This window comes from Saccopteryx bilineata, chromosome 1 (genome assembly GCF_036850765.1).
Source record: "Saccopteryx bilineata isolate mSacBil1 chromosome 1, mSacBil1_pri_phased_curated, whole genome shotgun sequence".
Taxonomy (NCBI): Eukaryota; Metazoa; Chordata; class Mammalia; order Chiroptera; family Emballonuridae; genus Saccopteryx; species Saccopteryx bilineata.
In genome coordinates, this window is record NC_089490.1 from 136686424 (window position 1) to 136711020 (window position 24597).

Below are 24597 nucleotides of genomic sequence, written 5' to 3' on the forward strand. Positions count from 1 at the left end.
TTAATCCATAGAGACTTTTTAACTATCTCAGGAAACAAGAAGTCTGCAGGTGGGATGTCCAGGCTTCGTGTACTAGCTTACCACCCCCACCAAGAAGCCATGCCTCTCTCCCTCTGTGATCTGTGAGTCACAGCTGGACTGCTTTTCATCCTTAGTCACAGCACCTTCTCAGTGTCACAAAATAGCTGCTACAGTACACATGTGAAATGTCATAGTGGATTGGAGTCCAAAAGCTTTCACCTTGTAAGAGCTGGCTAAGCACCAGATGAGACAGCTGTGTTTAGGAGCGATACTGCATGAACAATAACTCTTTTTATCACCAGAAACACATTCAATACAGTAAGATTCTCAGCGTCTGAGGTAGAGGCAAAGTTAAAGACTACAAGAATAGCAAGCCGATTCAGTTTCCTCATCTCATGCCTATTCTGGGCACATAATAAATTCCATTACCCACACTATTTTAAAGTTACTTCTCTTTTATTTGCCAAGCATGTACAACTGAATCAATGGACATTAAATACAAATGTGTTGCCCTGGCCAGTTGGCTCAGTGGAAGAGCGTCAGCCTGGCGTGCAGGAGTCCCGGGTTCGATTCCTGGCCAGGGCACACAGGAGAAGTGCCCATCTGCTTCTCCACCCTTCCCCCTCTCCTTCCTCTCTGTCTCTTTCTTCCCCTCCCACAGCCAAGGCTCCATTGGAGCAAAGGTGGCCCAGGCAGTGCTGAGGATGGCTCCATAGCTTCCACCTCAGGCGCTAGAATGGCTATGGTTGCAACAGAGCGACGCCCCAGATGGGCAGAGCATCGCCCCCTGGTGGGCATGTCGGGTGGATCCTGGTTGGGCTCATGTAGGAGTCTGACTGCCTCCCTGCTTCTAACTTCGAAAAATAAATAAATAAATAATAAATACAAATGTATTGTGGTTCCACTGTACTCAATCAATCCCTTGCATTAGGTTCTAAAATAGTTTTATCTTTTATACATAAAAACTTATAGTTTTAATTGTAATCTTTTCCTCTTATCATTTAATTTTCAAAATATATAAAAGCAAATTGTGAGATTCTGAGTTAACTTCATTAATCATTTTTTTCCTTCAGTGTTTACTACATGTAATAGCATCAGAAATTGTTCACACAATAAGCTAAGTGCCTGCTTATTTAGCACTGGTAGTTAATCTAAGAGTTAACTGTAGACCAGCAGCTTATGGTCTTAAAATTAAGGTCAGCTAATCCAAGCCCCATTTAAGGTGAACAGCAATTTATGTCATTTATATACAGCCTGTACACTATCTTTAAAGAGGAAAAGTTAGCAAACATTTAACTTATTTGCAAAGCTAGATTAATATAGCCTTCTATTTGTCATACTTTCTACTGGCTAAACAAAGGAAAAGAATTTTTATATCAATTAAAACATTTCTCTATTACTTTAATTATTAAAAATAACAAAGTTTATAAGTTCTGCCAGTGTTCTCATTTAATTTTTTTATACAAAATGGAAAGCAACTAAAAAAAAAAAGACAATATGATACTACCAATACGTCCAGTTCAACTTTTACCTCTATACTGAAATAGCCTCTGTCCACATAGTCACCCAGAAAGAGGTAGCGTGTGTTACTAGGAGATCCTCCAACTTCAAACAACTTCATCAGGTCAAAGAATTGTCCATGAATGTCACCACACACTAGGGGAAAAAAAAGACACAGGTGAAGTAAAAAATTATGTCTTAGAAAAGAAAAGGCATTGCACTAATAGGGATCACAGTTTAACTTTTAAATCACTTTTGCTTTTGACTGAACTGCTCTATAACTTGAGTCAATCTATTGACACTGAATAGTCCTACTGAAAATAACAGACATTTTACATTGTATCCCTCCAGTGAACAAAAAACACACTAAACAATCCTAAAACTGTCTCGTAATTCTTGCGAAAATTGCACAATATTTTAGTTGGTCAGTTGTGATCATCTTTTAAACCAGCTCTGCTCTAAGGGCCCTATGCAAATGCTTCTCATACCTGTGATTGGGGCGTCTACTTCTATCATTGTCTTCTCTTGTCTCAGGATGGCAGTCCCATCATTGATTATCTTTAAGGCTACTTCCTCTTCCACTCTCCCTTCCTTCACCAAATGGTTTTTCAAGACATCAATTTTAGGTTTCCCATTCTCAAACACTTCCTTCAAAGTAAGTCGTTGGGTTGGAGGAAATGGGACAGCTAGAAAAAGAGAAAAAAAATTCATTTAAAATACTTAAATGTATAGACAATAACCATGAACAACATACTTCTTTAATGTAACAAACTAAACTGAATACATCACCAAGATTTCACATCCATACAACCAGAACTAAGTGGGAAAAAATTCCAAAATTTTTGTATATTCCAAAATAAATATATATTATAAATGATTCATTCTAATTTTTTTAAAGGTCACAGTTAAAGTTAGTCATTTAAAAGACATATGTGTATGTAAGTGTATATGAAGTATAATGTTTTTCATATAAACATTAAAGACTTGAAGTTGACTCAATAAATGAGCTAAAAGTGAGACAAGATAATACAAATATCTTGTATTTGGAAGAGATGGTGCAAAAAAAACTGTGGTTAAAGAAAACAAAATCACAACACTAAAGGTCATTTATTTATTCCAAAGAACTGACCTAGGAACTTGACCAGGTCATGGCTCAGTGGATAGAGCGTCAGACTGGGATGCGAGGACCCAGGTTCAAAACCCCGAGATTTCCCACTTGTGTGCAGGCTCACCAGCTTGAGCGCAGGGTCGCTGGCTTGAGTGTGGGATCATAGACATGACCCCATGGTTGCTGGTTTGGGCCCAAAAGTCACTGACATAAAGCCCAAGGTCCCTGGCTTGAGCAAGGGGTCACTCGCTCTGCTGTAGCCCCCGAGTCAAGGCATATATGAGAAAAGTTAATGAACAAATAAGGAGCTGCCATGAAAAATTGATGCTTCTCATCTCTCTCTCTTCCTGTTTGTCCCTATCTGTCCCTCTCTCTGTCTCTGTCAAAAAAAAAAAAAAAAAAAAACTGACCTAAGGAAACAAGAAGTTTGACTTCAGTTCCTGATCATGGAAATCACAGGTGAGTACTTTACTCTTAAAAGGTAGTTGCCTAAAATATTACTGAGAACAAGAACAGCAGTAATAGGATAGAGCTCTCCCTGAGAATAACTTGCTACTCATGAAAAGAACAGATAGGGGAGGTCTAGTTGTGTTTTCTAATCTGGAAATGCTAACAACTAACTTCAGTTTATACTGGATATAAAGTTTATATTATATCATGGTGACTTAGCAACTTTAACAAAAAATTATTTTTGACATTTTAAAATTTGCTATCGTCTTCTCATTTAACTATGTTATGATGTAGTCTATTTTAGATTCCCTGTGATCTAATAGCCACAAGTCTACAAGCCACAAATTGGGATTCATTTTAATTTGTGATTTATGTCTGGTGGTTCGGCTTCTACCTTTATGGAAGTGTTATTAAGAACCAAGTTGAGGGCTGGGTGAAAAAGGTAAAGGGATTAAGAAGTACAAATTGGTAGTTACGGGATAGTCATGGGGATGTATAATACTGTATAATAGTCACAGCATGTATAATATTGTAATAACTACGTATGGTGCCAGGTAGGTAGTAGAATTATTGGGGGGAGGTCATTTTGTAAATTATACAATTGCTTGACCACTTACCCTGTACACCTAAAACTAACATAAAATAATACTGAATAGTGCCCTGGCCAGGTGGTAGTTCAGTGAATAGAACGTCAGCTCACTGCACGGAGGTCACAGATTCAAACCCTGGTCAAGGCACACAAGAAGCAACTAATGAGATCAAAACTAAATGGAACTAAATGGAACAATGAGTTGATGCTTCTCTCTCTCTTCCCCCCTCCCCCCTTTTTGCTCTTTCTCAAATCAATGGAGAATTTAAAAATTAATAATACTGAATGTCAACTGTGATTGAAAACTAAAAAATAATTTAAAATTTTAAATAAAGAACCAAGTTGAAATCCACAGTCACTTAAAATTTTTTTGACTTGATCTAGCCAAACCATTTTGTATTAGTTACAAGAAAGTCCTATAATAAGCTTTGTCATGCTCTTCGCTATCACTTGATTCATTCTGACTATTCAAAGCTCATTGAAAAAAAATGATAGTTGCTTTTGACCAGTAAATATTACCGTAAGGTAGGAAGGTCATATTATATAGCCCAGTTTACCCAGGACAGTCCTAGATTCTAACTGTTCTCTTGTGTCTAGTACTACCTGTATAATACTTTTTTGATAATTCCAGTATACTGATTTTATCTTATTTCATGTTATTTTTAGTTTACTGGTCAATTTCTTTAATTTACAAAGTGAGAGATTAAAAAGAAGTAGTATTACTACTAATAAAAATAATTTCCTCCAGTTTTAATCAGAGAAGTTTACAAAACAGAAAATCTATTTTCCTTATATATCACAAAAAGTATGTAATTAGAGGTGATAACAACCTAAAGAGCATCTGAGGAATTCAGAGATACTTTTTCTTTCTCTCAAATTCTTCAGTTACAATTTATTTAAAACAAAACAAGTAAACGAACCACTTAGTTAAATGAAAGCAAATACAAGGTTGAAATGGATCAAGAGGATTATGCCCAGATAAGAGAAATGGGACACAGCTAAACTAGGACTGCTAAGCAGAATTAAGACTGGCTTGGAACCTGCATAACTAAGTTTCAGAAGAGTCCTATGCTTTTAGGTTAGGGCAAATAAAATAACTATCTGTCAAATCAGGAAAAAAATATATTCAACTTTAAAGGAGTGGGTCCTACCTCACTTCAGGTTACTCCTAGCTATGTTTAGAAGCCTTGTATACTATCTCCCTTCTTTTACTAGACAGTTCTATGAGCACTATAGTTGAGGTTGATTCATAGAAGAGTGGAAATAGCCACAGTCATGGGAAGACTAAAGGAAATCCAACTCAGTTTGGTCATGAAAGGAAATAGCAGAAACTTTCCAATAAAACTTTTAAGTCTCCATTAAAATATATATATATATATATGCCGAGATACAGAGTGACCATGTGTCCATGTATGCCTACTGTGATATTCCGTTTATTTTGTCCTGATATAATTGTTAATAGTGCCCTTCTTTACTCCTAAGTACCCTGTTTTTTTAACAATCTATCTAGGAAGAGCATTTATTGGAATCAACTGAGATACTTATTTATAATGCAGATTCTTGACCTTAGATTTATGGAATGAGAACTTCTGGGGACCCTGCACAGGCATTTGCATTAACAGGTGCCCCAAGCAATTCTTGTGCACATTAAAATGGTGTTAGAGTAAAATAAGACAATGGTTAAAGGGAATTCTAAGTAAAGACAATAATAAGTAATCTCAGATAGTCAACACTTTTTTTCACCACTCATAGTCATAGTTTACCGGTCTTTATACACTTTTCTCCTAGGATCTACTGTGGCCACCTGGATACAAAGATTCTGGAATTTCTGAGGGGAACAAGAGGATCTAGAGTAGTGCTCTGGAAACCTCTATGGTAACTCCCCCACCCCCAATCTGTCAAAACCTATACTTTGTAAAATGCAATAAAAATGAATGATTAGAGCCTGACCAGTGGTGGCACAGAGCATCGACCCAGAATGCTGAGGTCCCTAGTTCAAAACCCTGAGGTTGCTGGCTTGAGCACAGGCTTGCCAGCTTGAGTGTGGGATCATTAACATGACCCCAAGGTCTCTGGCTTGAACCCAAAGATTACTGGCTTTGAAGCCCAAGATCGCTCACTTGAAAGGGGTCACTGGCCCAGCTTGAGCCCCAGGTCAAGCCACATATGAGAAGCAATCAATGAACAACTAAAGAGACGCAACTATGAGTTGATGCTTCTCCTCTTTCCTCCTGCTCTCTCCTTTCCTGTTTCTCCTGCTCGCTCGCTCTCAAAATCAATAAAATAAATAAACTACTAGAAAAATATTAACACACATGGATGTTGTGTCAATGTCAAATTGCTATAACAGCTTTTAAAAGCTCAATTTCTGTACATATTGCAGTTAGTATCAATTGGTGGATGGACCTGATGCTGGTCTTTAGACCATACTTTTAGTAACACTGGTTTAGATAAAAATGAATTTAGGGAAACGAGTAAAGTACCAGAGTCAAATATTGGATGTTATGTGTATATAGTGTGTCCATCAAGTCATGGTGCACTTTTGACTGGTCACAGGAAAGCAACAAAAGACAGTAGAAATGCGAAATCTGCACCAAATAAAAGGAAAACCCTCCCAGTTTCTGTAGGATGATGTGGCAGCATGTGTGCACGTGCAGATGATGACATAACACCGTGTATATAGCGGAGCAGCCCACGGCAATGCCAGTCGAGATGTGGATGGTACAGAGGAAAGTTCAGTGTGTTCTGTGGCTCGCTAAATACGAATCCGTGACCAACGTGCAACGTGACTATCAGCACGTTTATAATGAAGCGCCACCACATAGGAATAACATTACTCGGTGGGATGAGCAGTTGAAGGAAACCGGCAGTTTGGTGGAGAAACCCCGTTCTGATAGTCGTGACAAGTCTGTAGAGGCTATACGGGACAGCTACCTAAGGAGCCCTAAAAAATCTGTGTGTGAGCCCACATCAAACTGCACTGAATAGGTATGAAACTGGGAGAGTTTTGCTTTTATTTGGTGCAGATTTCACATTTCTATCATCTTTTGTTGCTTTCCTGTGACTGGTCAAAAGTGCACCATGACTTTACGGACACACTGTATACATCTTCAAGCTTGAGTTTGGAGATTTTAGTAAGTCTAATGGACACAAAAGATGATATTCAACTGACTTTACCATTCACTTCACAATGAATAATAAACTTGTTCTAAGAACTCAAATCTCTAACAAGTTCATTTCCAACTGCTTTGAACAGCACACAGGATTTCATTAATAAAAAATATAACAGGCAGATGAACAAGATGAAGTTTTAGCTTCTAACATCTTATCCGTACTTTAAATTATGAAGTACATGAACTACAACTTAAATCCTTTCAAATTAAAGTAAACCACTTACCACCACACACAGAAGTTTCCTTTCTTTCACTTCTGTGGCTGTATGTGACCTCTTTAAATAGTCCATTTATAAAGTTGTCATTTCTTTTGAACATATACCCAGAAACGGAATTGCTGGATCACATGGCAGTTCTATTTTTAATTTTTTGAGGAACCTCCATACTGTTTAGATTCTATAGTGGCTGCACCGGAGGTTGGGGGTGAGGGGTCGCTTTTCTCTATAATCTCGCCAACATGTTCTCTCTTGCTTTTTTTAAAAAAAATTAATTTAACGGATTGACACTGGTTAATAGGATCATATAGGTCAGATGTACATCTCTATGATACATGACCTATATATTGTGTGCCCATCACACAAAGTCAAAGCATCTTCCGTCACCGTATATTTGGCCCCCTTTACCCTCCAGCATCCCACCACTCCCTTTTTTCTGATAATCACCATACCAGTCTATGTCTATGACTCAGTATTTCACCCCACATATGAGTAAGATCATCTAGTTTTTAGCTTTTCCTGACTAAGACATATGCACCCCCAAGTTCATTGCAGCATTATTCCTGCTGGCCAAGACATGCAGACAACCAAAGTGTCCTCCAACAGATGACTGGATAAAGAAGATGTGGTACATATATAAAATGGAATGCTACTCAGCCATAAGAAAAGATGAAATACAGTCATTCGCAACAACACGGCTGGACCTTGAGAATACTAATCTAAGTATTCTGCTAAACGGAATCTCTTGCTATTTGATGACAGTCATTCTAACAGGTGTGAAGAGATATCTTGCTGTGGTTTTAAATTTGCAGTTCCCTGATTATTAGTGATGTAGAGCACCTTTCTCAGTCTCTGTTGGCCATTCATATGTCTCCTTTGGGAGTATGTCTACTCAGTTCTGCTCATTTTAAATTAAATTGTGTTTTATTGCTATTTAGTTCTATGAGTTTATTATATATTTTTATACCAACCCCTTATCAGATATACAATTTGTAAATATTTTCTCCCATTCCATAGGTTGCCTTTTAATTGATTTTGTTGATTGCTTCTTTTGCCGTGCAAAAGCTTTTTAGTATGGTGTAGTCCCATTTATTCTTGCTTTCATTGTTTGTACTGTTGGTGTCAGATCCAAACAAAAAGGGTGCCAAGACCAATGTCAAGGAGCTTTCCTATTTTCTCCTAGGAATTTCAGGACTTATGTTTAAGACTTTAATCCATTTTGAGTTAATTTTTTCAATAGTCTTAGGGATTTAATTTCATTCTTCTGTATGTGGACATCCATTTTTCCCAACACCATTTATCTAAGAAACTATCTTTTCCCCATTGAGCATTCTTGGCTCCTTTGTCAAATATTAGTCGACCATATACTGAAGGTTAATTTCCATTTAGCTGTGCACTTATTGATTGCTTCTCGTATGTGCCCTGACCAGGGCTCAAACCCGTGACCTCTGGTGTGCCAGATCTACGCTTCATCCACTGAACCACCTGGCCAGCTGAAGGTTAATTTCTAGGTGTTTGACTGTTCCATTGGTCTGTGTACCCATATTTATGCCAGTACCATTCCATTTTGATTACTATAGGTTTATATAAGGTCTACTGGAAAGTTCTGTCCGTTTCTATCACAAGTTTCAACACATAAGCACGTTTATTTGGTGCATGTGAGCCTCTCTATTTTTATCACTTAATGTATACATACTGACGTAGCAAATTAACTAAAACAAAGTTGATTCACGTTAGTCTTATGTGTGAAGCGATAGTGTACCCATGGCTACTGATAAAGTTCATTTACGCCACTATAATTTTTATGAATTTCAACAAGGAAGAAATGCTACAGAAGCATGTCTGTTGCATCCACCATATTCCTCAGACTTAGCAACCCCTGACTATCACTTGTTTTTGTCCTTACAAAATTTTTTGAAGGGCAAAAATTCAAAAATGAAGAAGATATCAAACAAGCACTGGTTTAATTTTTCATATCAAAAGATAAAACATTTTCCAAAAATGGGATATACAAATGCCCTCATGCTGGCAAGAAATCATTAATAATAATGGCAATTATATTATTTAATAAAGTTTATTGATGGTAAGAAAAAACTGTATTTTGATTTATTCCAAAAACGGACAGAACTTTCCGGTAGACCTTATAATATAGTTTAAAATCAGGCAGTGTGATGCCTCCAGCTTTGTTCTTTCCAGGAATACTTTGGCTATTCAAAGCCTTTTGTGTTCCATACAAATTTTACAATTGTCTTTTCTATTTCTGTGAAAAATGGCATTGAAGCTTTAATAGGGATTGCACTGAATCTATAGACAGCTTTGGGTAGTATAAACATTTTAATAATATTAAATCTTCTGACCCATGAACACAGAGTATCTTTTAATTTGTGTCTTCTTTAATTTCACCAAAATCTTAGTTTTCAGTGCACAGATCTTTCACCTCCTTAAATTTATTCCTAAGTATTTTGTTGTTTTTAATGCGATTGTAAATGGATTTATTACACAATTTACTATTTTCTTAATTTCTTTTTCAAATATTTTGTGTTAGTGTACACATTAATGTTGTATCCTGAAATTATACTGAATTAATTGATAAGTTCTAGCAGTTCTTTAGTGAAGTCTTTGGGATTTTCTATATATTAAACTATATCATCTGCAAACAAAGACAATTCCATAACTTCCTTTCTTTGATTTAGATGCCTTTTATTTCTTCTTCTTGCCTGACTGCTCTGGCTAAGACTTCCAGTACTATACTGAATAAAAGTGGTAAGAGTGGGAACCCTTGTGTTATTCCTTAGAAGAAAAGCTGCCCTGGCTGGTTGGCATAGCGGTAGAGTGTCGGCCGGGCGTGTGGATGTCTCAGGTTTGATTCCTGATCAAAGCACATAGAAGAAACGCCCATCTGCTTCTCCACGCCTCCCCCTTTCGCTTCTCTCTCTCTTCCCTTCCTGCAGCCAAGGCTCAATTGGAGTGAGATGGCCCCTGACATTACCATGGCCTCTGCCTCAGGCTTTATGAAGAGCTCAGTTATTAAGCAACACAGCAACGCCCCAGATGGGCAGAGCATTGGCCTCTAGTGGGCCTGCCAGGTGAAGCCTAGTTAGGGCGCATGTGGGAGTCCATCTCTCTGCCTCCCCTCCTCTCACTGAACCCCCCCCAAAAAAAACAACAACAACAACTGATTATTAGCAATCACATCTTGAATCCACTCTAATTCTCACAAAGACATGTAAAATCATCCAAAAACTTCAGGACTTCCATATCGTTTGTAATAAATACTTCATACCTGGATTACATAAGGGAATAGTAAGAAATTTGTAGCTCTATCTTAAAAGAGAACAGAGATTTAAAAAAATAATAAATCAGCCCTGGCCAGTTGGTCACAGCCTCATACATCATCAAGGTTGTGGGTTCAATCCCACATCAGTCAGTGTACAAACAAGAATCAACCAAAAAATGCATAAATAAGTGGAAAAATAAACTGATCTTTCTCGTTTTCTTTCCCCTGGTTCCTCTCTCTGTCTCTCTAAAATGAATAAATAAAATTTAAAAAAAATTTTTTTAAGAATTAATAAGCCAGCCTGACCAGGAATGGCGCAGTGGCTAGAGCGTTGGACTGGGATGTGGAGGACCCAAGTTCGAAACCCCGAGGTCACCAGCTTGAGCGTGGGTTCATCTGGTTTGAGCAGACAGAGCTCACCAGCTTGGACCCAAGGTCGCTGGCTCGAGCAAGGGGTTAATCGCTCTGCTGAAGGCCCACGGTCGGGGCACATATGAGAAAGCAATCAATGAACAACTAAGGTGTCGCAACGAAAAACTAATGATTGATGCTTCTCATCCCTCTCCATCCCTGTCTGTCCCTCTCTCTGACTCTCTTTCTGTCTCTGTAAATACAAAAAAAAAAAAAAAAGAATTAATAAACCACTAAATTTACCTTTCTGGTGTCAACATCAATATGTGAACATACAATGCCACATGTTAAGGCTGTACTGTTCTTCACAATGGTGAAACATTTTACTCTTTTAATATTTAAATACATTATTTTATAATTTTGGTGCCAAGAGTGGAGTGCTGTTATGACAAATGCTGAACAGAGGTGGCAAGAAAAGCCACTGTACTTTCTGCTGCTGACCTTAATTCAATTTAAAAGCAGCAAACTTTGAGGTAATTCACTGAACACAATTAGAACTACCTTTCTCTTTTCCTAATACTTAGATCTAGGAAAGATTGTGTGTACAATCACCAACTCCTGTTTCTTTTTAAATTTTTATTATTATTATTTTCTGACAAGAGACAGAGAGAGGAACAGACAGGAAAGGAGAGAGATGAGAAGCATCAATTCTTTGTTGCAGTACCTTAGTTGTTCATTGACTGCTTTCTCATATGTGCCTTGACTGGGGGGCTACAGCAGAGCATGTGACTCCTTGCTCAAGCCAGTATCCTCAGGCTCAAGCCTCAAAGTGAGTGACCTTGGGCTTCAAGCCAGTGACCTTTGGGCTCAAGCCAGAGACCATGGGGTCCTGTCTATGATCCCATGCTCAAGCTGGTTAGCCCGCGCTCAAGCTGGATGAGCCCACACTCAAACTGGCAACCTCAGGGTTTCAAACCCGGGTCCACTGAGTCCCAGTCCAACGTTCTATCCACTGTGCAACCATCTGGTCAGACACCAACTCCTGTTTCTTTTTGAAACTGCCATTTCAGCTTCATTTCCAGTACCACCAACTGGGGAATTTTATAATCCAAATCCCATTATCAAGTATCACTGTCTTAAAGGCTGACAGATTGTATGATACTAACTGAAAAACAAAACACTAAATAACAGAACAAATCTAAGTTTCTACAGCTAGTCTTCCTAGAATCCTGGATAATAGTGATATTTGTTAAATATCTGTATTTTGTATTCTGTCTCCTATAGGAGAAAAAAAGCTGCTATAGTTCTTTTGAGTAAAATTAAAAAATACTAGAGAAATAATTATATTCTAAGTTAAATAATTAATATTTATCTGGCACCTGTTACATGCTCACATTGAACAGGTAACGAGTATCTTACAATTTTTACACATGGATTCTAACTTGAACATTATGTTCTATTTAGATAGAGAAAATAATTCACACAAAACAAATATGTGAACACAGATCAGTTAAGAAATAGAGTGAGCCTGACCTGTGGTGGTGCAGTGGATAAAGCATCAACCTGGAATGCTGAGGTTGCTGGTTCAAAACCCTGGGCTTGCCCGGTCAAGGCACATATGGGAGTTGAAGCTTCCTGCTCCTCCCCCCCTTCTCTCTCTCTCTCTCTCTCTCTCTCTCTCTCTCTCTTTCTCTCCTCTAAAATGAATAAATAAATAAAAATAATTAAAAAAAAAAAGAAATAGAGTGAATGGTTCGAACTGTAAGTATGAAATATTATAAAGGGAATATTGGTAATGACTATAGAAACCAAGAAAAAGCATCAGAGTTCAGACTTAAGCTGGCTCTCCTGGAAGTTCCAAAGCCACTTGCACATTTCTAGGTATTTGTTATAGCAGCCCTCCACTCTAGGCACCAAAATAAAATAAATAGAAAGTACACGAAAAGAGAGAAAAGAGAAAATTCCAGACATATGTGATATACTATTATATGTATGGATATTTTTAATGAAATGTTTCAAAAATAATTTTATATAAAATGTAACAAGAAATAATACAAATACTACAAACACCCACATAACCACCACATAGATTTAAAATATGAAGTTTGCCGTATCTGTTTCAAAATTGTTTTAAGAACTAAAATGTTACCAATATAGTTGAAGACAGCCTCCATTCTATTCTGTCCTCCCCAGCAGTAATCAGTACCTTTAGGTAGCTGTGTGTCCTTCCCACATATACAGTACATAATTTTGTTACAAATATATCTTTACACTATATATATTTTAATTTTTTATATAAATGGTAACATACTGTGTATCCTATTGCAATTTGCAATTTTTTTTTTGCATTTTTCCAAAGCTGGAAACGGGGAGGCAGTCAGACAGACTCCCGCATGCGCCCAACCAGGATCCACCCGGCATGCCCACCAGGGGGCGATGCTCTGCCCCTCTGGGGCGTCGCTCTGTTGCATCCAGAGCCATTCTAGCACCTGAGGCAGGGGCCACAGAGCCACCCCCAGTGCCCAGGCCAACTTTGCTCCAATGGAGCCTCGGCTGCAGGAGGGGAAGAGAGAGACAGAGAGGAAGGAGAGGGGGAGGGGTGGAGAAGCAGATGGGCGCTTCTCCTGTGTGCCCTGGCCGGGAATCGAACCCAGGACTCCTGCATGCCAGGCCAATGCTCTACCACTGAGCCAACCGGTCAGGGCCACAATTTGCGAATTTACACTCAGCATTGCTTTCCGTATTTATCTGGAATGGGACCAAGGTACCCATTTTTCCTTCATTTTTTTTAAGCACCACAAATGATTCTGGTTATTAAGCAAGCTGAGAATCACCATTATACCCCTACACGTATTCATCTAAGAAAGACTTCAATGCTCCCAACTGCTAACACATTTCAAGCTAGCTTTTCACCATTATCAACTGTTAAATTACATATATATTTGAATAAAAATTATTTTACAATGCTTTCAACTCAGAAGCAAAATCCCTAATCAAACCAGGTTTGTACTTAATTCAAAAACAGCAACCAAACCATGAAATCTGTAAAGAAGGGTATGAATTGGCTACAAGGGGACAGTAACACAACAGTCTTGTGGGGATGGTACAGGGGATTATCTTGATTGTTGTGGCAGTTACACAGACTACACATAATGTGTGTAACTGGTGAAACTTGAATAAGCTGTATGGATTGTGCCAATGTCAGTTTGTCAGTTTTCTCAGTACGGTGACAGTGTGGGATGTTGACACTGTGAAGGACAGAGACCTAGAGGAGAGTGTATAGGACTTCCCTGTACATTTCTCTGCAACATCCTGTAAGTCTATAATTAACAAAATAAAAATTTAATAAATTTTCAAACTAAGTCTCTAAAGTACACTGAAGAAATTCTACAGTCTTTTCACATCAAATTCAATTCAGTATACTGCTACAATATACATCCATCACAGAAATAACACATATAGCAATATCTGATGCAGAGCTGCACAAAAGAGAAAGGCCATATTGGTAATGACCAATACTTATTCTGTAATAAGTATAAAAAATAAACCTTAAAAATTATTGGCTTAGCCCTGGCCGGTTGGCTAATTAGTAGAGCATCGGCCTGGCATGCAGGAGTGCTGGGTTCGATTCCCGGCCAGGGCACACAGGAGAAGCGCCCATCTGCTTCTCCACCCCTCCCCTTCTCCTTCCTCTCTGTCTCTCTCTTCCCCTCCCGCAGCCAAGGCTCCATTGGAGCAAAGTTGGCCCAGGCACTGGGGATGGCTCTGTGGCCTCTGCCTCAGGCGCTAGAATGACCCTGGTTGCAACAGAGCAATGCCCCAGATGGGCAGAGCATCGCCCCCTGGTGGGCATGCCGGGTGGATCCCGGTCAGGTGCATGTGGGAGTCTGTCTGACTGCCTCCCCGTTTCCAACTTAAGAAAAATACAAAAAAAAAAAATAAGTAAATAAATTATTGGCTTAGTTGCAAGTCCAATCCCTCCCTGGTCAGGGACATAATCAACCAATAAATGTATAAATAAGTAGAACAATAAACTGATGTTTTTCTATCTCACCAAAAACAAATTAATTAAAAAATTTAAAAATTATTGGCCTATAAAGTGGTCTTACCCTCATGGGACACATGGATTTACCTAGCTATCTTTGTTCACTCCAAATAACACTGCTTTCATTCCTATTTTAAGCCAGCAAGCCTGCCCTACTTTTGCAGACTTATTTCCTAATCTATTTACCTGCCTTTCCAATCATGAACCAGTTAAACACCACTAAATAAGTTTGTATCATATAGTATTACTGACAGTCAATGTGTACCTTTCATATCCTTTCATAACCTATTAAAACAAGTAATTTTATTTCAGTGATCTGACCTAGTTCTTAGAGATCATTCCTTCTATTCTTTGAAAGTCACAGAGCTCAACATTTCAAAGAATTAGAAACTGGCTCTCCTAGAACCAAGAAAGTAATAACCACTGTCTGGTAGTCTTACATAATCAATAACTTTATAGTGGTGTCCCGTTTTCAATAAAACTGTAAAAATAAACAACTTGCTTTCATACACAAACACACCTCTGATCATTTATTAAAACAATCCTCTTTTATCGTATTTTGAAACCTCTACAAAACCTGAGATAACAAGAGTAAAATGTCCCTAGGCACACACACAAAAAAAACACAAATTAAGCCCTGGCCAGTTGGCTCAGCGGTAGAGCATAGGCCTGGCACGTGGAAGTTCTGGGTTCGATTCCCAGCCAGGGCACACAGGAGAAGCACCCATTTGCTTCTCTACCCTTCCCCCTCTCCTTTCTCTCTCTCTCTCTCTTCCCCTATTGCAGCCAAGGCTCCCCTGGAGGAAAACTGGCCTAGGCGCTGAGGATGGCTCTATGACCTCTGCCTCAGGCACTAGAATGGCTCTGATTGCAGCTGGGCCGAGCATCGCCCCCTGATGGACATGCCAGGTGGATCCTGGTCCGGAGCATGCAGGAGTCTGTCTGCCTGCCCCCATCCCATACTTCGAAAAAACACAAAATAAATAAAAATTAAAAAATAAAAACAGGCCCTGGCCGGGGCCTGTGGTAGAGCATCGGCCTGGCGTGCAGAAGTCCCGGGTTCGATTCCCGGCCAGGGCACACAGGAGAGGCGCCCATCTGCTTTTCCACCCCTCCCCCTTTCCTTCCTTTCTGTCTCTCTCTTCCCCTCCCGCAGCCGAGGCTCCATTGGAGCAAAGATGGCCCGGGCGCTGGTGATGGCTCCTTGGCCTCTGCCCCAGGCGCTAGAGTGGCTCTGGTCGCAACAGAGCGACGCCACGGAGGGGCAGAGCGTCGCCCCTGGTGGGCATGCCGGGTGGATCCAGTCTGTCTGACTGTCTCTCCCGTTTCCAGCTTCAGAAAAATACAAAAAAAAAAACCAACCACAAATTAGGTCTTATCTCTTTAAGCCACTGATCAACAGTCAAATCTTAAACTTGAAAGGATTATCAATTTAGAGGGAGAAAAATTTCCTAACAGATAGTCTACAGCAGTGGTAGTCAACCTGGTCTCTACCGCCCACTACTGGGCGTTCCAGCTTTCATGGTGGGTGGTAGTGGAGCAACCAAAGTATAAATAAAAAGATAGATTTAACTATAGTAAGTTGTTTTATAAAGATTTATTCTGCCAAACAGCAAAAATCCGACATAAAGTACTTGGTAAGTAATTATTATTATATGCTGTAACTCTGCTTTATAAATTTTATAAAGTAGAGTTACTTCCCTACTTTATAAATCACCATTACTGTGGAACTGGTGGGCAGTTAGAAAATTTTACTACTAACAGAGATACAAAAGTGGGCGGTAGGTATAAAAAGGTTGACTGCCCCTGGTCTACAGTTTAGTCATCTGCTTTTCCTGGTGGTGTTAGTCACAGGAGCTCCATAGTTCTAAATTTGTTAGTTTTATATGCTATACTGAGTTCTTCTCAAGACAGTATTTAAGCTTCTAAGTATAACAAGAAATGTTGCCTGTAGTAGGAACTCAACAAATTATTTGTTTATGAATACATGATTTCTAAAATTCTATCTATACTACAGAAAAGAAAATTTTCACCATTTTTCTGAAGTTGGAAACGGGGAGGCAGTCAGACAGACTCCCGCATGCGTCCAACCGGGATCCACCTGGCATGTCCACCAGGGGGCGATGCTCTGCCCATCTGGGGCATTGCTCTGTTGCAACCAGAGCCATTCTAGCACCTGAGGCAGAGGCCATAGAGCCATCCCCAGTGCCTGGGCCAACTTTGCTCCAATGGAGCCTTGGCTGCGGGAGGGGAAGAGAGAGACAGAGAGGAAGGAGAGGGGGAGGGGTGGAGAAGCAGATGGGAGCTTCTCCTGTGTGCCCTGGCCGGGAATCGAACCTGGGACTCCTGCACGCCAGACCGACGCTTTACCACTGAGCCAACCAGCCAGGGCTGAAATTTTCACCATTTTTCTTATTAAGCATTTTAGGTTTAAATCCTTTCAAAAGCTAAGGAGACTAAAGTTGAAAAATATGAAATGCAGTACACTCTTAAACTTTCATTTCACACACATGCCACTTAAAGTCAGACAGCTCTGCTGTCAAAGACCAAAGATTATTAACTCATTTAACCTAAGCAGATGGTAGTGCAGTGAACAGAGCATCAGACTGGGATACGGAGGACCAAGGTTCGAAACCCTGAGGTCGTCGGCATGAGCACCGGCTCATCCAGCTTGAGCAAAGGCTCATCCAGCTTGAGTGACTTGAGTATGGGTCATTGCCTTGAGCGTGGAATCATAGACATGACCCCATGATAGCTGGCTTGAGCCCAAAGGTTGCTGGCTTGAAGCCCAAAGTCGCTGGCTTGAGCTCAAGATTGATGGCTTGAGCAAAGGGTCACTTGCTATGCTGTAGTCCCCCATGAAGGCACATATGAGAAAGCAGTCATTGAACAACTAACGTGCCTCAACGAAGAATTTTTGTTTTTTTATAGAGACAGAGTGAGAGTCAGAGAGAGGGACAGATAGGGACAAACAGACAGGAACGAAGAGAGATGAGAAGCATCAATCATTAGTTTTTCGTTGCGACACCTCAGTTGTTCATTGATTGCTTTCTCATATGTGCCTTGACCGTGGGGCTACAGCAGACCAAGTAACGCCTTGCTCAAGCTAGCGACCTTGGGTCCAAGCTGGTGAGCTTTGCTCAAACCAGATGAGCCCGCGCACGAGCTGGCGATCTCAGGGTCTTGAACCTGGGTCCTAGTATCCCAGTCTGATGCTCTATCTACTGGGCTACTGCCTAGTCAGACTCAACGAAGAATTGATGCTTCTCATCTCTCTCCCTTCCTGTGTGTCCCTCTCTCTGACTCTGTTTCTGTCAAAAAACAAAACAAAACAATTAACTCATTTAATAAATGAATGGCTAGCATTTATTAAGCATCCAATATAGGCACTGTACTAAGCATACACATGTAATGTGAAATGTAATTTTTAAATTCTGAAGTAGGTACTATTACCTCCCATTTAAACCTGAAGCAAGAAAAATAGTCACAACTACTAATTAGCAGAGTTTATGCTCTTTTCCATACTGTCTCCTATAAAAAAAGCTTCTTACACTTTCACTAAACATTTCATAAGCACCTATATGCTAGGCACTGAATTGAACATTAAGAACACAGTTCTCATCCTTGAAGAGAACAGTTTAGTGTGAATAAAGAACATAAAAATACTTAAGAGATCTGTAAAGCAATGAGATTGCTCATGGGAGCATATAGGAGGCAATATCTAACCCTTCTGATGATGATGATGATGATGGCAACGACGACAACAGTGGTGGTGCTGGTGGCAGCTATCATGTATTGAGCATTACTCTGTACCTGCCACTATAACCTATGAAGTTTATTTAATCCTTATACCTATCCTGTAAATTAAGTTTTATTATCCCTCTTCTCCAGATAGGGAAACAGAGGTTTAAAAAAGGTTATGCAATTTGTCCAAGGTCATGGAGCTATGAAGAGAAACAGAAACTGAGTCCAGGTATATGTCTAACTTTGAAGTCCATTCTAAAACCATTATTTTAGACAATCTACTAGTAAAAGAGAAAAAGCTTCTCAGACTAAATCTTGAAAGTGGCTAAATCTTGAAAGATAAAGAAATAGGGACTAGTCAAGTTGGGGGGCAAGATTCTACAAAGGAGTAATGCAAACAGCTCATTCACATTCATAACAAAACATGACATCCTAGGGAAATACAACTAGTAGTAAGTAAATAGGTTTGAGAATAAGGATGTGAAAATGAGGAAAAGAAAGTAACACAGCTGTCACCCTTCATCCACATTTCATTTTCCTTGGTTTCAGTTACCCGTGATCAATCATGGTCCAAAAATGGTAAATGAAAAATTCCAGAAAAAAAATGATTCATATGTTTTAAATTGTGTGCCATTCTGAGTACCGTGATGAAATCTCGTGCCAGCCCCTCAGTCCCACTGGGGATGTGAATGTGCCCTCTGTCCAGCATCTCCACACAGCGGACATTCCCTGCCCATTAGTCACTTAGTAGTCACCTTCATTATCAGATCCACTGGGTTCAACTAACCCTTATTTTACTTCATAATTACCCCAAAGTGCAAGAAAGGTGATGCTGGTAATTCATATATGCCAAAGAGAAGCCATAAGTGCTTCCTGCAAGTGAAAAGGTGAAATTTTCCACCTAATAAGGAAAAAAAAAAAAACTCATATGCTGAGGTTGCTAGGATCTATAGTAAGAATAAATCTTTTAGCCATGAAATTGACAAGAAAAAATAAGTTCATGCTAGTTTTGCTGTAGCACCTCAAACTGTAAAATTATGCCACAGCGCATAAGTTAAAATGAAAAAGGCATTAAATTTGTGGTGGATGACTTAAACAAAAACTGTTTCAAATGACAGTATCTGAATGTGTTACACCAGAATGCATGGTGCCTATAGGAGATGTCAGAAAGGAAACCCCTGAAACAAGTGACAGTAAGTCATTTACTGCAAGTAAGGGATGGCTACACAGATTCAGGAATAGGTTTGGACTGAAAAATATAAAAATAACTGGCAAGAGGCCCTGGCCAGACGGCTTGGTGGACAGTGTCATTCTGGCATGCAGAGGGTACAGGTTCCATCCAGAGTTAGGGCACATAGGAGAAGTAACCAATGAGTGTACAACTAAATGGAACAACTAAGTGGAACAATGAGTTAGTTGATACTTCCTCTCTCTCTCTCTCTCTCTCTCTCTCTACCTCCTTTCCTCCTTCCCCTCTCTCTCTCTCCCTCTCAAATCAATGGGAAAAAAAATTTAAAAATCAACAGCGAGAGAAAGGCCACATTCAAGTAACTTTTACTATAGTATATTGTTATAATGGTTCTATTTTATTATTAATTATTGTTAGTCTCTTAACAACGCCTAATTTATAAATTAGACTTTATCATAGGTATGTATGTATAGGAAAAAAACATAGTACATATAGGGTTTGATACTATTCATGGTTTCAGGCATCTACTGGGGGTCTTGGAATGTATCCCCTGTGGATAAGGGGGAACCACTGTACAGGGTTAGAGCTTTAGTATAATGGGAACTATGCATCAACAAAGTTAGAGTATATGTTTTTAGGCAGGAAGTGCTCATGAAAGAATTCAAGCACAAGAACAATCCTACATTACTTGCAGATCGTGATAGCAGTGTGGAGACTAAACAGCCCTAGCAAGAGGCCGCTGCAGGAGTATAAGCAAGAAGTGAGCCAGGGAAATAAAGTGAAAGGTTACGAAGAAACCAGAAGTCCACAGAACTGCATCTGAGAACTGAATATGAAGTGAAAAGGATCGGAAAGAGTCTGGTCTGACTCCCAAGCTTCTCCTCCCAGCCAGGGACTAAATGGGTAAGTGGTGTGATTAACTGGGATAGGAAATACACTCAGAAAATCCTTTCTATCTCCTCTACTTATCACTGATTTTTAATATTCATTTTATCCCTCTACCACCTTTTTTTACTTTATCCGAGAAAATTAAAACAAGCCTGTCTTACTTTCCACAATATCTATTTATGTAACATTTGAATTTTCTATAATTTTGGATTACATTTATAAGCTGATTAAGCTTTGGTTTTTATTTTTCCTTTTGAAACATAGCCATCCAAATAATCTTCCTTAATGGAATCACTGTCAACTGCTCTAGCAGTTTTCAGCTATCCCTATTCCTCCTCCTTTTCTTCATTTTTCCTCCTTCAATTTTTGACACTTTGCCACGGCTTAAGCAAGTATACCTGGCTTCACCACCCTAACTTCTCGTTTTCCCAAGCCCCAACTGCACAGCTGAAACCTCTTTTTCTGCTAAGGCGCTTCCACTTCACATTAGCTATAATATACTTTAAAATTCATTTTCTTTTTTTCTTTTTGACAGAGGCAGAGAGAGTCAGAGAGAGGGGCAGACAAACAGGGAGAGAGATGAGAAGCATCAATTCTTCGTTGCAGCTTCTCAGTTGTTCACTGATTGCTTTCTCCTATGTGCCTTGACTTGGGGGGGCTATAGCAGAGTGAGTGACCCCTTGCTCAAGCCAGCAACCTTGGGCTTCAAGCCAGTGACCTTTGGGCTCAAGCCAGCAACCCCACGCTCAAACTGGTGACCTCGGGGTTTTGAACCTGGGTCCTCAGCGTCCCAGTCCAACTCTATCCCTGCGCCACCACCTAGTCAGGCCTCATTCTCTTATTTTTAGTTTTCCCTAAGACACTACTGAATCCTCAATTATGATGGTTGCCTTGCCTGACTAGATGGTGGCACACTGGATAGAGCGTCGGACTGGGATGCAGAGGACCCAGGTTCGAGACCCAGAGGTCGCCAGCTTGAGCACAGGCTCATCTGGTTTGAGCAAAGTTCACCAGCTTGGACCCAAGGTTGCTGGCTTGAGCAAGGGGTTACTCGGTCTGCTGAAGGCCCATGGTCAAGGCACATATGAGAGGGCAATCAATGAACAGCTAAGGTGTTGCAACGAAAAACTGGTGATTGATGCTTCTCATCTCTCTTCGTTCCTGTCTGTCTGTCCCTATCTATTCCTCTCTCTGACTCTGTCTCTGTGTAAAAAATAAAATAAAAAAATTTTTAAATGATGGTTGCCTTTCCCAAGCCTAGTTGCTTTGAGGCACTTCTTAATTGTACTTTTATTTCTCTTACCCCCAACTTCATAGTTGAAATACTGAAATCCTATAGAAAAGTGAAATAATAGTAAAATGAACACCAATGTGCTCTTAACTCATTCACCATGGTGAACATTTTGCCACTTTTGCTTTCTCATTTGACAAATACATAATCTTTTTAAGCCATTTGAGAGCATACTGCAGACATCATGATATTTCAGCCTAAGTACTTCCTCAGGTACTGCCTAAGAATAAGAACGTTCTCCTTTATAACTACAATACCTTGTTATAACAACAAAGACTTTTAACATTGATATACCTAATATATACTTCATATTTGAAATTTCCCAGTTGTCCCCACAATGTCTTCTATAGTGTAGAATAGTCTCAATGTTTTTTATTTTTTTATTTTTTATCACTTGGGCATTTTTGAAGAGTTCAGAGACCAGCTGTCTTGTATAAAGTCCCACAAATTGGATTTGTCTGATTGTTTACCATAACTAAATTTAGGTTGACACTTTTAGCACTTTTACATAGGTAATTCTTGAATGAGGCCTTAGATAATCTTTCAGTGTTCAGTCTCTTGGGCTGACATTGTCTGGACACTGCACAAAATCATCATGAATTGTTAGCACTCAATAAATCTAATAATGATCATTAAAGATACACACTGCCTTAGCCAGCTTATAGAGCACACCTTCCCATCACCCAATCCAGAAAACCTAGTTCCCAAGTTAGACCTTCTTCTAATGATGAACAAAGACGCAAGAAACGAAAAGATTTCATGATAAAAATCTAGCCTGCCAACAAAATAAAACTGAATACAGGGAACTAAAAGTTCTCTCTGCATGTAGCTCAATAATTAGGTAGATTATAAAGAACTGAGTCGGGTATCATTTATATTGGGTTGAGATTTTTAAACCTCACTTGCAATTTAAAATGCGGCTAAAATTAATATGAAAACTTTAAAACAGAATATTCTATTCATAATCACACCAAAGGATAATTATTAAGATACCCCTTTCTCTCCATTAGTGCTTTAGTAATTAAGTCATAGCCAAGTCCCAAAATGACTACAAATACCAGAATTAGCTAAGTTTGAGTCTCATAGACATATGTGTAACAATTAGCTTTTCCCCAAAATGTCACTTTAATGGAAACATATTGTATTTCTATTATTAAATACAGCTTAGGAAAAAGTTTTTAATTTCTTTTTTCTCTAAAGTGAGAAGCAGAGAGGCAGAGAGACAGACTCCCACATGCACCCAACCAGGATCCACCCAGCATGCCCATTAGGGGGCATTGCTTTGCCCATCTGGGGCATGAAAACCGGAGTCATTCTAGTGCCCGAGGCGGAGGCCATGGAGCCATCCTCAGCTCCAGGGCCAACTTTGCTCCAATGAAGCCCTGGCTGCAGGAGGGGAAGAGAGAGACAGAGAGGAAGGAGAGGGGGAGAGGTGGAGAAGCAGATGGACGCTTCTTCTGTGTACCCTGGCTGGAAATTGAACCCGGGACTTCCACAAGCTGGCAGATGCTCTACCACTGAGCTGCCCAGCCAGGGCTAATTAATTGTTTAATTCACTTTAAATAATGAGTCCTTAGCAGTTTTTCTCAAATAATCTAATAACATTTTTCAAACTTTACAATAAAATGTGATAGTATGTAACTTTATGGAAGAAAGCTTAATTACCAAATGTCTGGTATAAATGAGGCTTCAATCACAACCATTACCATAAAAGGAGGTGTTTTTAAAAGAAGTGTTTAAGGTAAGATGTCCTTTCCAAGGTTAAGACTCCTACTCAGCCTGACCAGGCGGTGGCACAGTGGATAGAGCGTCGGACTGGGATGCAGAGGACCCAGGTTCGAGACCCCAAGGTCGCCAGCTTGAGCACCGGCTCATCTGGCTTGAGCAAAAAAAAAGGTTCACCAGCTTGGACCCAAGGTCGCTGGCTTGAGCAAGGGGTTACTCAGTCTGCTGAAGGCCCGTGGTCAAGGCACATATGAGAAAGCAATCAATGAACAACTAAGGTGTCGCAACAAAAAACTAATGATTGATGCTTCTCATCTCTCTCCGTTCCTGTCTGTCTGTCCCTATCTATCCCTCTCTCTGACTCTCTCTATCCCTGTAAAAAAAAAAAAAAAAAGACTCCTACTCAGAGGTATGAATCTCAAGTAGCATTAATTTCTCATATCTAAATAGCTTAGTAGCTCTTAATTATAATGGTAAACCAAGATAACTTAAACAAATATTACTGACAAAGTCAACAGACAGGCACTATATAACTTGCTCACATTAAATGTTTATACTTGAAAATGTTTCTTCTGGCTTGGTATAGTATCAAATGAATGAAAAAATAAAGGACCAAAATATCAATATAAGCACTTTCAAGCTATTTTCATACTGATTAAAATAACTGAAAAAAAAATTAGGTTAAATTGCAATGTTTATGTTAAAACAATATGAAAACATCAGCATAATAAAAGCTTTAATATATGTGATCTATTTCCCTTTGAATTCAAAATACATCAGCACTGGGAAATACAGTGAAATATAACTAAAGTATTAAGGGAAGTTGTTTCTGGAGGGAAAAGAATATGAAACCTTTGTTTTCTTCCCTTTCTGCCTTTCCAATCTTATAATTGGCAGGGTTAAGCTTATATTTGAAAGAAAAATTATTTTTTAAAACCTTGGTCAATACATTTTCATAACATGAAAGAGAGTAGGGGGAAAGGATAAGAGCTGTGGAAATAATTGAGTTATAGGCACCAGAGAGTGGAAAG

The 24597-nt window shown here is 39.4% G+C and overlaps 1 protein-coding gene across 4 annotated transcripts in view; it reads right to left on the reverse strand.

The window, feature by feature from the left end:
• PPP3CC (protein phosphatase 3 catalytic subunit gamma) overlaps positions 1-24597 on the reverse strand; it is a 78008-nt gene that overhangs the window by 45641 nt on the left and 7770 nt on the right. For all 4 annotated transcript variants that reach the window (XM_066267711.1, XM_066267692.1, XM_066267702.1 and 1 more), the window contains exons 2-3: positions 2010-2207; positions 1553-1677 (exon numbers count right to left, since the gene is read on the reverse strand). In XM_066267711.1, coding sequence (XP_066123808.1) covers positions 1553-1677; positions 2010-2207 — 323 coding nt within the window. The remainder of the gene's footprint in view (positions 1-1552; positions 1678-2009; positions 2208-24597) is intronic.